General features: G+C 38.7%; 1 protein-coding gene across 1 annotated transcript in view; it reads left to right on the forward strand.

Annotated features, from left to right (window-relative positions):
- PLCG2 (phospholipase C gamma 2) overlaps positions 1-16,259 on the forward strand; it is a 55,499-nt gene that overhangs the window by 19,352 nt on the left and 19,888 nt on the right. Inside the window, exons 5-19 of the mRNA XM_021541225.2 lie at positions 603-650; positions 3,046-3,130; positions 3,890-3,973; positions 5,318-5,361; positions 6,443-6,515; positions 7,395-7,496; positions 7,650-7,768; positions 8,653-8,738; positions 9,626-9,746; positions 10,667-10,835; positions 12,659-12,763; positions 12,988-13,077; positions 13,601-13,779; positions 14,157-14,357; positions 15,624-15,743. Of these exons, the coding sequence (XP_021396900.2) occupies positions 603-650; positions 3,046-3,130; positions 3,890-3,973; positions 5,318-5,361; positions 6,443-6,515; positions 7,395-7,496; positions 7,650-7,768; positions 8,653-8,738; positions 9,626-9,746; positions 10,667-10,835; positions 12,659-12,763; positions 12,988-13,077; positions 13,601-13,779; positions 14,157-14,357; positions 15,624-15,743 (1,626 nt within the window). The remainder of the gene's footprint in view (positions 1-602; positions 651-3,045; positions 3,131-3,889; positions 3,974-5,317; positions 5,362-6,442; positions 6,516-7,394; positions 7,497-7,649; positions 7,769-8,652; positions 8,739-9,625; positions 9,747-10,666; positions 10,836-12,658; positions 12,764-12,987; positions 13,078-13,600; positions 13,780-14,156; positions 14,358-15,623; positions 15,744-16,259) is intronic.

Raw genomic sequence — 16,259 nt, forward strand, 5'->3', positions numbered from 1 at the left:
TCAAGCAAGAATAATTCCTGTTGAGGCTCAAGATCAGCTTAGCAGTGCATTCATCTTTTAGATCAAAACTGAATGTATTTATTTACTATTGTGCAACTAAAAGTATTTTACTGTGCATCTAATGCTGACATGCACTGTAATGAGATTTTTTTTTTTTAAATTCTCGAAATCCCTCTCCCTTCCCTCTAGGTTTTAATTTTTAAGCATCTGACAGATATTTGAGCCAACAGCTCGAAGATAAATCTGGCAGAAATCATTGACTTTATGGAGTTAATCCAGTTTAGATTAGCTGAAGTTTTGGCTCTTTTATCCTCTTACTTTTTTACAGCTTCTGGTTACTCATTCTTTTCTGTCCTGCCCACCCTTCCCCTTCCTGTGTTGTTTACGTGACTTTAAAATGTAGCAAAGTACGTGTTTACAAATGTGGTTAAAAAAAATTGGCTGGATCCTTGAATGCTGCACTGGTAATGTTTTTGCTTTGCTAAAAGAGATGAATCGTAAGACCTTTAAGTATTTCTATTGAGTTTTGTCTATAGATTTTGAAATTTCATTGGCTGTATATTCTTTATAATTCTTAGATTTTTTTCTTCCTCTTTTACAAGCTGGCTGAGAAAGCAGATCTATTCTGTTGAACAAACTAGAAAAAATAGGTAAGAAGCTCTGTCCTTTTTCAGATGTTTTTAGTGATTTCTTGCTGCAGATTCTAACATGGAATGAAAAGAAATAAATAATTCATTGTCCAAAATGTGGAGTATGAGATCCCTGAAAATGGCATTTGCTCTTGCTTTAGCATCTTGAGTTTTGCCTTTTGCTAAATACCATGTGTTCATAGCATTCCCTCAGGTTTATGTACATGGTATAACAAGAAAACAAATGATGACAGCTAAGCATTTTAAATTTTAGCCCAGAATTTCTTTTCCAGAATGAGCAAGGTGTTATTGTAGAGACTGAGCTCGGCTGGCAACTGCCTGGCCATGGGCTTGTCTCTGCCTTGTATTTGAGCAGATCAAAGCCAAAGAATCACCTCTGACCTGGTGCTTCACATCTGAAAGAGGTCCCAGGGGTTCTAGCTCCCAGTCTGATGTGTGGCTTCATGTGTTTGGGTTTCAGTAGTTTCTTTCAGGTCCATGTGTGATGTGGCTTTGTAGCTCTTACACACAAAGGAGACTTTTAAAAAAAAATTAATTCAGCTGCACACCTCTCCTTAGAGTTGCCAGAAATCATGTGACACTGAGAAGAATGCTAACTTTTCCTCTCTTCAGTGTTATAATTTCACCATGATTTCTTCTCTTTGTGTGGAACATGCATTTTATTCTAAAGTACAAATCAGTGTAGAAAAGCTCATGCTTTTCCTCTTGTGTACACCTTTTCCCAAAAGCAAACTGCAGTGAGGTGTTTGTGTGGCTGAGGCCGTGGTATTGCAGGAAATCACACCTTCGTGCAGACAACCTGTGGCACCGTGCAGGGTGAGCTGAGACCCCATTTCAGAGCTGTGTTTCCTCAACTGGCCACAGTCCCATTGTACTGGATATTGACTTGTACCCCCTAATGCATTTTCAGAACTAACCCAGCAATGGGGGTGTAACAAAGCAAAAGCAAATGTTAAGATGGAGCAGCTGTGGCTGACAGTAGGGGTCTGCTGAGGAGGTTTCATGTGTTGCTTTAGGATTGTTTTATTGCTACAAGGCAGCTTGGTTGGGACCAAGGAGACTTGCACTGTGGAGAGGGCAGTTTTTCCTTCTCTTCCTAGATTATTCATGCTTTTAGAAAAATTTAGGAAAGGAATTTGGACTGAGGTCTGTTTTGTTCAGAGCTGTGGTTTTTAGAGAGGTTAATTGTAAAGGTTAGGCTACCAGGCAAGTCCTGTTCCACAGGTTGAATTTTTTTCCAGTGGTAATGAAGTCCTAGCTCTTTGTTTTGTCTTGCCCTTGTCTGGCCAGAGGAAATTGCTTGTGCTTGGTGCTTAATGTACAAATGGAGTTCTCCTTCTTACTTCTAATAGTGTTTTTTTCCAGAGGTCTGGTGACGAGGTGGAAAGCCAGGAATTTCCTGAGTTCTAATCTGGCTTGGGCATGGATTTTGGCTCAGGTCCTTCTTGCTTTGCCTCTTTCCCTCTTACACAATGGAGATGAGAATATCTCACGGGGTAGCTGCTTGCATGGACAATGTACAATGGAAGTGTTACTTTGATCTGTGTGCAAATTGCTTTTGCTGCTTCCAAGCAGCACTGTTCTGACTCTGTTTGCAGAGGTTTAATGGCTTCTGAATTGTCCTGTAGGCTAAGGCAGAGTCCCTCAGTCTTTTTTTCTTGGGAGCTTGTTGGTATTGCTTTAATATTTTGTGGGCTTCAGCAATAGAACCCACAGGTCTTGTACCTGTGCTCCCTTGACTTGCTGCCTTGCTGTTATCTAGAAAACTTTGGTTTTTGAAGTGTTGCTGGGATGTCGCTGGGCATTCTGAAACTCTGTGAAAAGAATCAGCAGGTCTGTGTAAATGGAACTGGAAGGGAAGACTTGGCTGGGAGAGGAGAATGAGATCATGTTCAGGTCTTGCAGAAGGGAAGAGTCTTGCTGCTGCAAATCATCATTGCCAGACTGAATAACATCTGGAGAAAAAGGTTAAAAGGTTAAAATGGGCCTTTTTATTTTCTCTTTATGCTCATGTGTTCAGTACAGCCTTTGCATGATGTTTTCTATGTCTGTAATCCAGTTTCAGTGGAACAAAGGCTGCAGTTCATCTGACATGTATAACCACCTACATTTGAGCTACATCTAGATCTGCTTAATTGCTGAGAGAGAAGTATATATCTATAGAGCATGGTTCTTTTAATTCTAAATTAATTGAAATGCCTGTTTCTCCATGTCTGCCTTGCTTCCATGTAGGTGTTAAGTTTATGTAAGTTTACAGGTATGTGAGATGAGCCCTATGCAAAATGTTTCAATAGTCTCATTTTTGTGTTGGTAGAAAATATATGAGTAGCTGACTAGGCACAACAGAACTGTGGTGATTCTGCTATCTTTTATTTTCCTCTTTTTTTTCTCCCAGTATCAGTCTTAGAGAGCTGAAAACTGTCCTTCCCCAAGTAAACTTCAAAGTGAGCAGCATGAAGTACTTGAAGGATAAATTTGTGGTAATTACCTGATTACTTTAATGTCTTTGGTACTATCTGATAAGTGTTGATGTTTCTTTTTAGGACACTTCCTTTTTTTTTTTTTTTTAATTTGTATCATGTATAGTTAAATAATTATACTGATTAATCTGTCATCTTGGAATTGCCTATATCTGAGGGTATAAGAAAATACAGACATAAATGTTCCTTCTTTTCATTGTGTGGGTGACTAAAGCCAACACTGGATTTTGAGCTCAAGTACTGAGCAAGTACATAGAAAAGTATTTTATCTTTCGTTTTCTTCTGTGTGGATTTCATCTTATTTTTTTTTCAATATGATCAAATAATAACCTCTTCTCTCCAACTAATGCCAATATTAATAATTTTGAAGGTCATTCCATTCCTACAGGAACCTTGAATATCCCCACCCTTTCCTGCTTTCCAACTCTCCACCCTTAAAGCAGACATTCTTGCTTCTGCTGGCCCAGCTAACAACGAATAAATGAGGCTCTACTTCTCTCTCATTGAAATGGAGTGAGGGTGCAAAATGCAAGGCCAAAGATGGGGGCTAGGAGCATTATGTCATAAATCAACATCTGTTTTCTTGTTTGTATTCTTAAAAACATTAATAAATTTAAGAATTCAAATGGTTAAAAAATAATAAAATTGGAGTAGAACAGAATGCATGAGAGAATGCCAACTGGAATAAGAGTAACTTGTTCACTGTGCAAGGGCAGTTTATGGAATTGTAAATTCACTGTGTGCTACTTTGTGTTGTAGGAAATAGGTGCACACAAGGAAGAGCTTACTTTTGAACAATTTCACTTGTTCTACAAGAAAATCATGTTTGAACAGCAGAAATTGGTAAGCTTTCCATAAATAGTCTTCATACTGTTCAGCTTCTGCATCAGAATAGTGAGAGCTGGTTATCTTTTAGTTTGTTACTGATTTTCTTTTTTCCTCATTCTTGTACCAGAAAAAGAGTGAGTGCTGTAATCAATGTGTAGATAACAGATACTATCAGCAATTGGCCTAAGGAGATGAACAAGTCATTCATGTTTCTTCTTGTGTGTTGGTAGTAGAGACAGGCACAGACATTAGTGGGTTTTTAGGAGGAATTATTTTTGTTCAGGATGCTAAATGTCTTTTCATTAGGTTTGGCTGGTATTTTTTACTGGTAGAAGCAATTCCATATTCCAGATTACCAGGAGCGAGTCCATTACAGGACATGCATGAGACAGTCCTTGGGAGGCATAAATGCAGTGGAATTACATTTTAGCTAATTTAAGTAGGCAACTGCCTGGCTACTGTTTCCTTGTATTTGCTGTACAGATTGATGAAGCTGCTGGAAACTGCATACTTTTAGTGACTCTGAAAGTTAGAACCCTTTAAAACTGTGTGAAAACACATAATTTGAAATTACTTGCATGAATGTCTTTCTTGACTATGTGCTTATTGTGGATTCAACTTTAATTTTGCAGATGCTAAAGTAGAAGCTTTGATAGTCAAAGTCAATGCTGATTTTCTGGCAATACAGCTTGTGCTGTTTAAAAGTGATGCTGAAATCATAGTGAAGTGATAAAAAACCTAGATTAACCGACAGGATTTTAGTTTTGGCTGTGAAAGTCCTGTTAATTAGCTTGAACAGAAAGCTGAAGAGTAAAACACACAGCAAGGAGCCTCTCTGACATCTTTAAGCTCCTGTTATTGCCCTGTGTGAATCACTGCAAAGAAATGTCTCAATTTGCTTACAAGTGCTTTGGGTCACTTGATAAGTTTCCTGCAATCTCTAACGATGCTGTGCCAAGCTAAAAACAATTTAGGTTTTATATACACTTGAATAAATGTGATGGATGATACTTAATTCCAGTTTTGCTGGGATATCAAACAGTAAAAGCTCCCCAGAAATGTGACTGCTTGTATAAGGTGCTTTATCAAAGCAAGTATTTTGTTTGAGAATTGTGTTCACATTGAAAGGCTGAAGTGCAGTTGATAGCCTTGGCAGTGTGTTTTTTCTTATACATTTAATTAAAAATGTGTCTTGCCAACTTGTGTGCAAGGTCTCTAGAGCAGACAGGCATTTATTTCCCATCCAAATCAATGGACATTATTAGATGGACTTAGAAAATTGGATATTATTTTATTATTTATATTTTCCCCTTTTTATATTTATTTTTCATTTTTTGTTTGTTTTTTGCTTATTTTAAGATTCTTGATGAATTCAAAAAGGATTCCTCTGTTTTCATTCTTGGGTGAGACTCTTCATTTGTATTATTTTTCTGCATTTTCATATGGTTGTAGTGTTGCAGGACTGTTTTTTAATTACCTTACTGTTTTTTTTTTTTTTTTTTTTTGTTCTAATGTTTTAGTAAGTGAAAAGAAATCATGAATATTTTTGCATTCAGAAAGGTGAACTTATATTGGAAGTAAGTCCTGGTGATTGTCTTTTACTTTCTGAGTACAAAAATGGTATGGACTGAAGTTGCCTGTCCTCTGATTTTGTAAAGAGCTGAACAGAGCTATAGAAGGACAATTTGATGCAGAAAGTTTTGCTTCAGTCTGGAGCTCAGCCTAGAGCTGAGCTGAATGCTGATAGCAATGGTTCTGCATCTTCCACTTGATGGACTTGAAAGTTTAAGCAAGATGTGTACAGCATGAAAAAGGTCCCAGGCATTGTTGATTGTGGATTAAACTGGTTTATCTTAGTTTTGAATAACACTAACAGATTAAGGAAGTAACTGTAAAAGTCTGCTCTCAGTATACTGAGTATTTCCTTTGCTCTGGGTTGTGTAATAATTTAACTGTGAGGCTGCTTAAAAGCACAGATTTCTTAGCACCTTCCTGGCACCAGATGCTGCTGTGTTTGTGACTTACAGAAAGTACATCACGGATATCACTTTTCCTTGGTGCAGCTGCACCTTGCCCCCTTTTTCAGAAGATTTTGGTCTATCACAGTAGTTCATCTAAATATTATAAAGAAGGAATTGTGAAGTGTGGCTCTGTGATAATTTAAAAGAAGCTTTTCCATGTGCCTCAACTAAACTTACCAAAACTCTGGTCAAGTTAATGCAGCTCATTTGCTACAAAGCAATGACTGCAGGTTTGGTGCTTTTCCCAATGAATCCCTCTCAAAAGTACATCAGGAATCCAGGAGGCTCAAAATACAGTAATTGGATAATACAAGCCTACTCTTAAATCCCACTGAAATCTTTTGCTGGTGGCAGCACCTTTGTACTGTAAATCCAAGATACAAGCCTGTGTCATCTTCTGCTGTAACATCTGATTAACCTCTCTTATTTCTTTAGCTTCACTTTCCCTTTCTTTTTTTTAAAGAAATACTGACCGCCCAGATGCTTCAGCAGTTCACCTTCATGACTTCCAGAGATTCCTGCTACACGAGCAGCAGGTGGGAAGGTTGCAGAAATACTGAACTCTTTTTCTTGGGGTTGTATCACAGAATTCTGTGCTCATTAAACAGAAATGTGAAGAGTCATGGAATATGATTGATGCCACTGTAATACTGGACCTTGGAAAGATTTCTCCTTGTTGCCATTGAAGTCCACAAGAACTATTATTTTTCATCTTTATAAAGCTTCTGAAGGTGCACCAGAGGACAAGAGGGAGGACAAAGTAAATAAGGTTTTAACAAGCCTTCACTTAGTCATGTAGATAGACAGGGTTAGAAGTAAATGCTGTGTGCAGTCAGAAATGAATGCCTGGCCTGGTCATTGCTGTCACCAGAGGGGCACTGGGGTAATGCCTTGGCCATAGCCCCATTTTTGCAACTCCCACATTGCTGCCTGCCTCCATCCCATTCAAAGGTAATTTCCTATTGAATGGAGCCTGTTGGATGTCCCAGATGTGCCAGCAAACAGATAAGGACGAGGGTAGGGACTGGAACTGTGCCTTCATGGATTTCTGTTATGTAGCACAGACTCCATGTGAAAAAATGGTGCAATATTTGCTAGGCACTGCTGAGCTCCAGGTTTGCAAATGTGATTGAAAAGTGAGACCTACACTTCCTGTGTAAGCTTGCTACTTTCTTTTTCTCCCAATTTCACTGTTTTCAAAGGATGTTTTCTAAGCCAGTGTTTTGTAAGGCACTTAGAAACGAGAGAGATTATAGTTGAGGCATGTCCAAGGAGGCCAACATTTTTCTCCCTGTCAATGCACATATGTACTTACATAGTGGGTCTCTGTAGATCTCTCTGTTCCTTGTTTGATTTTTGTACTCAATAACACAACTTCTAAAGTTTGTTTTCTACTGTACCGCAATTATCTGAAGGAATCTTGGGCACTGGATCTCAGTAAAGTCCGAGAACGAATGACAAAGTTCATTGACGACACTATGAGAGAAACTGCTGAACCTTTCCTCTTTGTTGATGAGGTGAGATAATGGTGCTTTGTAGTAATTGACATAGACTTCTTTCACAGAATTTTCACTGGGTGGCAGGATCTGTAGTCCTCTCCTGCTGCATTGCTGGTTTTCTTTTATTCTCATAGGGTAAAAATGTTTAAATTTAGTCTCTTTGTATTGTAGTTCCTCGCTTACCTATTTGCAAAAGAAAACAGTATTTGGGATGAGAAATATGATTCAATAGATGTACAGGATATGAATAACCCGTTGTCCCACTACTGGATTTCCTCCTCTCATAACACGTAAGTTACCAAAAGTCCTGTTGTCTATCCCAGTTCAAACAAATGTGGGAATGTGAGAGAGACAGTAAATTATGCCAGAAATGTGCTGTGTGGATGTGTGAAACCTTCCTGCAGGTCTAAATGTGGCAAATGGAGTTTCTGTGACTGTTTTTTCCCCTTCTCATAAGGTTTTACAGGTTTTGAGATAGAACTTAGCTGCCAGAAAACCCAAGTCCTGGTAAAAAATATAATGTATTGAGTTGAAACGGTTCTGAAAGCCTCTCTGCTTTCAAAAATTTAAGTTACTGAAGGGACTTCCCTTTTTTTCCAAGCACCAACAGCCTCACTGAGCTCATCAGAATTCATTAATTGTGCAAAGTATGTGATGATGAGTTTGAACTGTCTTCAAATGAAGGGGATTTGCTCATCTGGCACTGTAGTGGAAAAAAAGGTGTAAAGAGAGGGAGGAGAAATGAACAAATAAAATAATGCAGGGAATGCAATAAAGTGGATATGGATATAGCATACAGGTGTGTTTTGAAGTATAAGGTGTGATATTACACTAAATACCTCCCACATGCTCATGTATGAGCATGATGAGGTTTAGGTGGGTTTCAAATTTCATGATTTGCTCTCTAGAAGGATGTCAGGGTTGGTTGCTGTTTAGATTGAGCCTTTAACCTGCTATAATTTGATCGGTTCAAAAACCTGATACCATCAGGTTCAGCGAAGTCTGGTTCTTCCATCAGAATTAGAATAACTGAAACAAACCAACAACAAAATGACAGCAAAAAAAAATCAACATACACTGTCCATAACAGGAGGCAAAATGTCATCCAGTGAGTGAGTGAGAACTGGTTGAAATTGACTGCCTGTGTTTTTTTAAAATTCCTTTTGCTCCTTAGATACCTGACAGGAGACCAGCTTCGCAGTGAATCCTCCCCAGAAGCTTACATCAGGTGCCTCAGGATGGGATGTCGATGTATTGAGTGTGAGTAAAGAGCTTGTGGAGTGGTTTGTAACATTTTGTCTGTGCAAGTAGTTTCCTCTCTTCACTAAGGAAGAAGAAAAGAACTGAAATCAAGAACTGTTTGCTTTCTGAATTTGAAGTTAGTCATATAAAAATCGCTGATTCCTAAATTGTTTTTCTTATGTCTCACCAATGCCTCATACACTTCCTCTGATTCTTGTTCCCAGGCTGTTTTAAGAGAGTGTTCCTAAATCTCTTCTCACTTTACACCAAAAATTCAATCCTGAATCTATATGAAAGCTTAGGATTTAAGCTGAAGAATTTTTACCTTTATTGTAATACAGACAAGCCTAAGGCAGAGATTTTTATGTTGTGCCTTTTGTCATCCTGTTTAACTTGCTTGTAAATCAGTTCATGTCTTTGTTCTCCAGCAATTGTGTATCTGTCTTCAGCTCTGTGCTTGTGTTCCTTATTGAGAATTTCCACTTCAATTTCATGTTGTTTATTTGACTAATGCAAAATGTATCTCAAATTAGAGTTTCAGGGTTGAAATCAACAAAAGACAGAAGCTCTCAGCTTGTCACTTATTGGAGTGTATTTATCCATGGAAAATTACTGTAAACTAGTAGATTGACGCTATAGTTGCCTGAATCTCTTATTTACAGATTCCCACATAATAATGCTTTGGGAACATTTTGTAATGTATTTTATTTGTCTTGCTCTTACTTAAGCAAACTCAGTTTCCTCTGTGAGAGAATAAATTCATCTGATAGAATGTTTTATTACAATATTAAGATCTATGAATCAATATACAGGACACTGAAATTTTAGATCTATTTATTCTTCTTACCAGAGTCATTTAAGGCTCTACCTTGTCTCTTCCTTTTTCCACTGCTTGTGTTTCCTAGTGGATTGCTGGGATGGTCCTGATGGGAAACCCATCATTTACCATGGATGGACACGGACAACAAAGATCAAATTTGATGACGTAGTGCAGGCAATCAAAGACCATGCCTTTGTTACATCTGAGTAAGCTTTATTTTCCTTCAGCTTGTTTTCATATGCTTAGACCTTTCTGAAATGAATTTCTCAGTAATCTAGAGCAAAAAGTAATCACAGAATAATGCATTCCAGTAGCCTTCATTATTGCTACATGTGGATCTTTAATAGATGCTGTTTTGAGGAACAGTCTCAGTGCATAACCATTTGTTGCTAAGGAAGATAGTGAGTACCCTAAAGTGGTTTCCAGCTCCTTCTTTGGGTCTACTTTTATTAAGTTGAAAGTGAAACTTCAAATGCTTAATAGTATGTCTTAAATCTTATAAAAAAATAACAAAAGGGTACAATTGACAAATAATATGTCTGTCATGTGGTGTTTCTGTTGTAGGGACGGTCTTAGCTGAAAAGATAACAGAACTGGTAACATTGGCTTAGATCTGCATCTCTACCCTTCTTTAACTTGTGCTGAGATGTCCTTGACATGAAAAATATTGCCAAATAATTGGGGAAGAAATCAAGCTGTCAATCCTGTTTTTCCAGTATACATGAAGGAAAACAGACATGATTTTGAGGAGAGGAGAAACAAATTTCCACATAATGGTGCTTTAGCAATGAAACTGTGCCCAAAGAGCTTGGAGGGAACCTTTGGCTTGCAGATATTCAAATCTTGGTTGGACAAAGTTCTGAACAACCTGATCTAACCTAGGAATTGGGCCTTCCCAAAGAAGGGGTTTGGATTAGATGGGCCTTCACAGGTCCCTTCTGCCCTTGGCAACTCTGTGATTGCACATCTGTTATTATTTGTTGTGTTTGTATCTTCCTTTGTCTTCCTTGTTTCTTCTAAATAATTTTCTCTCATCTGGGGGCTGAGGGAGGGTGTTGTCTTCTTTGCCTTGCCAGCTGTAGCAAAAAGAAATTATCTTCGTTCACCTTGGTTTTGTTCACCAAAGATACCCAGTCATTCTGTCAATTGAAGAGCACTGCAGTGTGGAGCAGCAGCGACACATGGCCAAAGTGTTCAAGGAGGTGTTTGGGGATCAGCTTTTGATGAAGCCTGTTGAAGCCAGTGCAGATCAGCTCCCATCACCAACCCAGCTGAAAGAAAAAATCATCATCAAGGTAGGCTTGGTTTGTGTTCTGGGAGATAAAATAGGAGAACAAGGGCAGGGCCCTGAAATACTGTTCCTGACTTCACAGATTAGTTTCAAGAAGCCCCTTGCTTGAAGTTTTTACTGGTTACATTTGCCAGTAATGTACAGTGTCCTGTAAACCTCTGTATTAAAGTGCTTCCTCTTGGTTTCCTTTGCAGTGTTGGCAGTTAAAGTGCCAGATCAAACGTCAGCTCTTTTCTAGAGGTCTTCCACCTCCTGAAATGTCTCTGCTAAATTTCAGCAAGGGTTCACTGCTGCAGATGTTCATCACAGACGTTTTGCACCATGTGGCCTTCTTAAAAATGATAGAAGTATGTTCTTGAATAGGAAGATAGATCAGTATTACTATCTTTTTTTCAAAGACTGCCTTTCATTCAAGTGAAACCCAAAACTCTTGTGGGTGCACATTGAAGTTGTAAGGATTTCACAAATTGTTGAGGATTTGCTAACTCAGTGTGATTTAAATATGCAGTTTAGTGAGCCACTTGTGAAACACAGAGGCACTGCTCTGAGAAGGCACTCCCTGTTAGTGTGGGACCTTGTGGACAGTGCAGGCGTTTTATGAGCTCTGTTGTGCAACAATAACACAACCAAAAGATTTCTCAGACTGAAACTGTGGTAAACTTCTCAAATGGCAAAATTTGGTGAAGAATCTCAAGGCTTCTTGTGATCTCTGTAGTAAAATAACAATTACTTTTGTCCATGCTTCTGTTTTCTTGCTCTTGTTACAGTATTGCATCCCATGTATTAGACATCTGAATGGAAGAGATAAGGGTGGATAGGTATAAAAATATGCTCTTGAATGTAAGATCGGAAATAACAGAGCCCCACTATAAGGTGGAAAGCTTCTGTGCTTAAGTTTTGGGGATTTTTTTATTCTCCAAACTGTCTGTTGTTTCCATACAGAGCAGAGAGGGGACTTGCAATAGGCACATGATTAATAATAATGTGACAGATCTGATTTAAAGGGAATTACAAACCATTATGAGTGTGCACAAGAGAACATCCATATCACTCTTTGCTGTCTAAAAGAGCATTGACAAGTCTTTAAATAGATCAGCACCTGCCAGTGAGCCAGTTGTGTTGTTTGGCTTTTGTTTGGAAAATGTTGTCAGTAAACAGAGGCAACACCTACATCACTGGCCTGTGAGATTTTTCAGACAGGCCTGTCAAACTGAAATCAGCCAAGAGTAGGCTGTGCAGAACTGAACGTAGTTGAGGTCTGATATGAGATGATTAATCCCATCATTAACTGCAGTTAAGTAATTTATATTGCCTGTGGCCCCTTGAGACTCTACTGTGAACACTCTAAAGAAAGTTGAACTTGACCCCTTTTTTCATAAGGGATTTTCCTTGTACTCATTTTTCTCGTAAAAGGGTGAATTCCTCATTTATTTTAATTACTTATCTTTTCCTTTTGTTTTTTGTTCCTTATGTCCTACTTTCTATAGAAAGATTCTTGTTTATCCTTATTTCTTGGTATGTGTCACTTCATATTTTCTGTTCTCCAAAGAATGGTGAGATCTTACCAAACTACTTGTTTCTTCACTGTTTCTATGATACCTCTGCTAGTTTTTTTTAACCTTTATTAATGGGATCTAAATTTTAAAGAAGGAAGTTCCAGCCCTGTTGTTCCTTGTGGAACAGCTGCTGTTATGATAATGACAGAAGGTGGCTGTACAATGGAAGGAGATACTTCCAGTAACTCTGAATGTGCTGAAAGACTATGACCAATTTTGTGTGTGATTATCACTGAGTGTATGAATGTTGATTTTATTTTCTGGTTTTAAGCACAAAAAACTGGGGCCAAAGGGAGACATTGATGTGAACTTGGAAGAAAAGAAAGAAGAAAAGAAGCAACAAGGAGAACTTTACATGTGGGACACAATAGAACAGGTATTATTTCTATGACATCTGCTACAGGTTGTTAATCAGTTCTGTAATACTGAAAATTTACATGAATTTCCTTAATCTTTCTGTAAGGAATATTGTCAGTTGAAAAGGTGTGGATGAGGGGAAGAGAATCTTTTTTTTTATTGTTGCACTCTGTTTTGAGATTGTGGTTAGAGTGGTTAGGGAGTTTCCCTCTGTTAATGGTTTTGATATCTCCCAACTTTCAGAAATGGACTCGGCACTACTGCGCTATTGCTGATGAAAAGCTTTCATTCAGTGATGATATAGAACAGAGCGCTGATGAAGATTCATCCAAGGTGATGGCTGTTTTTTATTGTTTAAGCATTTCAGATTCTTTCAAGGTCTACAGGTGTCTATTTTTTATGATGATGAAATTTTAGAGATTCTGAATTAGATAAGTGTGGGGATAAAAAAAACTATAAAAGGGTCTCTGCCAAGGTCAACTCTCATTAAACCCTATTTTTAATAAAATAACTTTTTCCCTTCGTTAGTGGAGGGTTTGCAAGGAGGAGTACAAGGACAATGGATATAACTTCAGTACTTCTATGACAATGCTGATGTGTGCACTAAGTCTTTTAAGTATTACTGCTATTCTCAAAGTAAGCAGAATGAACTAATGTATATTGTGTTACTAATGTGTTACTTGGCTCTTGTGGGTGGTAAAGCAGGCTAATTATAAAGTTGATTGGCTGGAGAGCTCAGGCCTAGGAAGAGCTGAAATCCTGAAGTAGTTGATTGTTATATATCACCTGTAACGAGTACTTAGTTTCAAAGTGATAAAATTAGAAATGTTCTATAAAACATTATTCTTTGGTCTAGGATTTGAAACAAACTGAACTGCACTTAAAAGAGAAATGGTTCCATGGGAAAATGAAAGGAGGGAGAACAACTGCTGAGAAACTGCTGCAGGAATATTGTGCTGAAATGGGTGGCAAGGATGGGACATTCCTGGTTAGGGAAAGTGAAGCTTTCCCTGATGACTACACCTTGTCATTCTGGTATGGTCATTGTCATACAAATTTAATGGGGGATTTGTTTGTCTGGGTTTGGCGTTTTCTTTTCACTTCTGGTTGGAACATTACGAGAAATAGTGTCAGATGGATTTCTAACCTAGAGAGCTGTCAGACCAGATTTTGCAGAATGAGTTTATGCCAGATTTTAAACTACTGTCTGTTGAAAATTACTGGTTTTGGTCCTGTAACCTCCCTTGTCAGAATGTTTGTTGTTACTTTAGGTGTTTTATGAAATGACACAGATTTCATGCCTATTCACAAGCTCCCTGAGTAGCTGACCAGAAATGGGTGGGGAAATGCTTCAGAAAAAGAAAATCTGTTACAAACCCTGTATTTCCCTTATGCCCCCTCTACTCTTTCAGGAGGTCAGGCAGAGTCCAGCACTGCCGGATCCGTTCCACCAGTGATGGGGACACTGTGAAATACTACCTGACAGACAACCTCACCTTTGACAGCATCTATGATCTCATCCAACACTACAAGGAGACCCACCTGCGATGTGCTGAGTTTGAGCTGCGCCTCACTGATGCTGTGCCCAACCCCAGCCCTCATGAGACCAAAGAGTATGTATAGAAGCCAAGCACTGCTCTCATGTCAGTGTCCTTGCCTTGCTTTAGGTGGGATTTTTGCATAGAAAATTCCCTGGATTGAGGAGCACACTTCAGTGTTGTTTGTCTGTGGAGGTTTGAGGAATAGGCTTCTGAAAGATGCTGAGGGAGAACGCTGACTTTGTGAGAACCTGGTATGGCAGAGTGCTCATTGGGAAAGCAAATTTCCTAGCAGCAACTGGAAGATCAGTGAGAACTGTAATGCTGTGGAAATGTGCCAGTTCTTCCTTTGTCTGTGCAGTGTTTTACAACACCCAGTAGGTTGGGTTGGATGTTCAGGAGTTGGCTGTGGTTTGGCAACTAAGTGGTCATGGTCTGTGCCATCTGGAAGCTCTTTTACCGGGGCAGTGAGCCCAAACAGCTACATTTGCCTAACGCCACCCTCCACCTCACCCTGTCAGAGCTGGTTAAGCTGACTTCACCCCATGTGATAGGAACTAAGCATTGTGTTTATTTCCAGCTGGTTATTGTCTGCCGTAGATCCTGGGCAGAGCTTGCTCTTGTTTTTTGGCAGAACATTGTTATCGCTGCCCTTTGTTCTGTTTTCTTTGCAGTGGGCAAAAGTAAATCTTTGCATGTAAAATACTAATCAGTGACTTTAAAATTATTTTTTTTTTTGCCCCTCTGGGATCTGGGAGTCACTGACCACCCATAGATAACTTTGGAGGCTAGTGACATGTGAAGGGGAATTTAAGGGTTAGACTTTCCTGCCTTTCTGCATCAGCTGGAGATACACTGGCACTGTAAGTGGCCACAGCTTCACTGAAGGCACATTGGATCCAAGACAGGTCCATCCCTATGGTGAAAGATAAAATCAAGCTCTGAATAAAAATATAAATCCCTCGTGTCTTTCTTTTGTCTGTGTTTAGGCTTTATCTTAGATCTACTCTGTCAAAATGGAATAAATGCTGAAAACCGAATGGCAGACTAAAAGCAGGATGCAGTGCCTTTGTTTCAGGAACAAATGCAGATTTATGTTTTGTGATTCCAAAAAGACAAGGTGTTCTGATATATTCTTGATGCATTCATCCAAAATAAACTGCTGTCTTACAATGTTTCATAATAAACTGCTGTCATAGGTGCCAAGGTGGGGAAAATCTAATGCATAATTTTTCTTAGAATGTTTGAAACTCTATTGTTAATAACACTCTGTTATTCTCCAAAAATGACATTTGACAAGCCTTGTAATGCTTTGCCCATCCTGGTTTTTCTCTGTTGCAGCTGGTACTATAACAACTTGAGTCGGGGTGAGGCAGAAGACATGCTCATGCGAATTCCTCGGGATGGAGCCTTTCTCATTAGAAAGAGAGATGAGCCTGATTCTTTTGCCATGACTTTCAGGTAAGAAGACAGATAGGATTACCTTGCCTAGCAGCCCAACAATATTCTGTTTTTTATTTTAAAAAAATAATGGTCTTTTTAGAGTCATGCTTTTCTTGCTTTCAAACTTTGTATAATTAGCGTGGCTGATTTGTGGAGCAAGTCTATGTATGAGAGTGTGTTCAAGAGTTAATTTGTGCATGGCCTGAACCTTAATGCTTTTATAAAGATTGAGCACCAGCTGTCTCCTTCCTCCCATACAGAGCTATGGGTGGCTCTTCTTTCATTCCCTGACACTCCTTGGTAAAGAGTGTTGTTTTGAAGTTTCCTTCAAAACTGCAGTGCAGGTGCAGGTTCATGTTCATCAATGATTCTATGTCCTTATCCCCTAAAAATCTTGACCTGTCAAAAAATGGAAATATCAAAGTGAAATTGTTGGCTCCTCTTGCCAGGGGAAATATTTTGAACAGTTTTGTGGTTCTTGTAAAAGCATAAATGAAATACATAGAATTGTGATGTTCTGCATCATACCTTCAG

This window comes from Lonchura striata, chromosome 13 (assembly GCF_046129695.1).
Source record: "Lonchura striata isolate bLonStr1 chromosome 13, bLonStr1.mat, whole genome shotgun sequence".
Taxonomy (NCBI): Eukaryota; Metazoa; Chordata; class Aves; order Passeriformes; family Estrildidae; genus Lonchura; species Lonchura striata.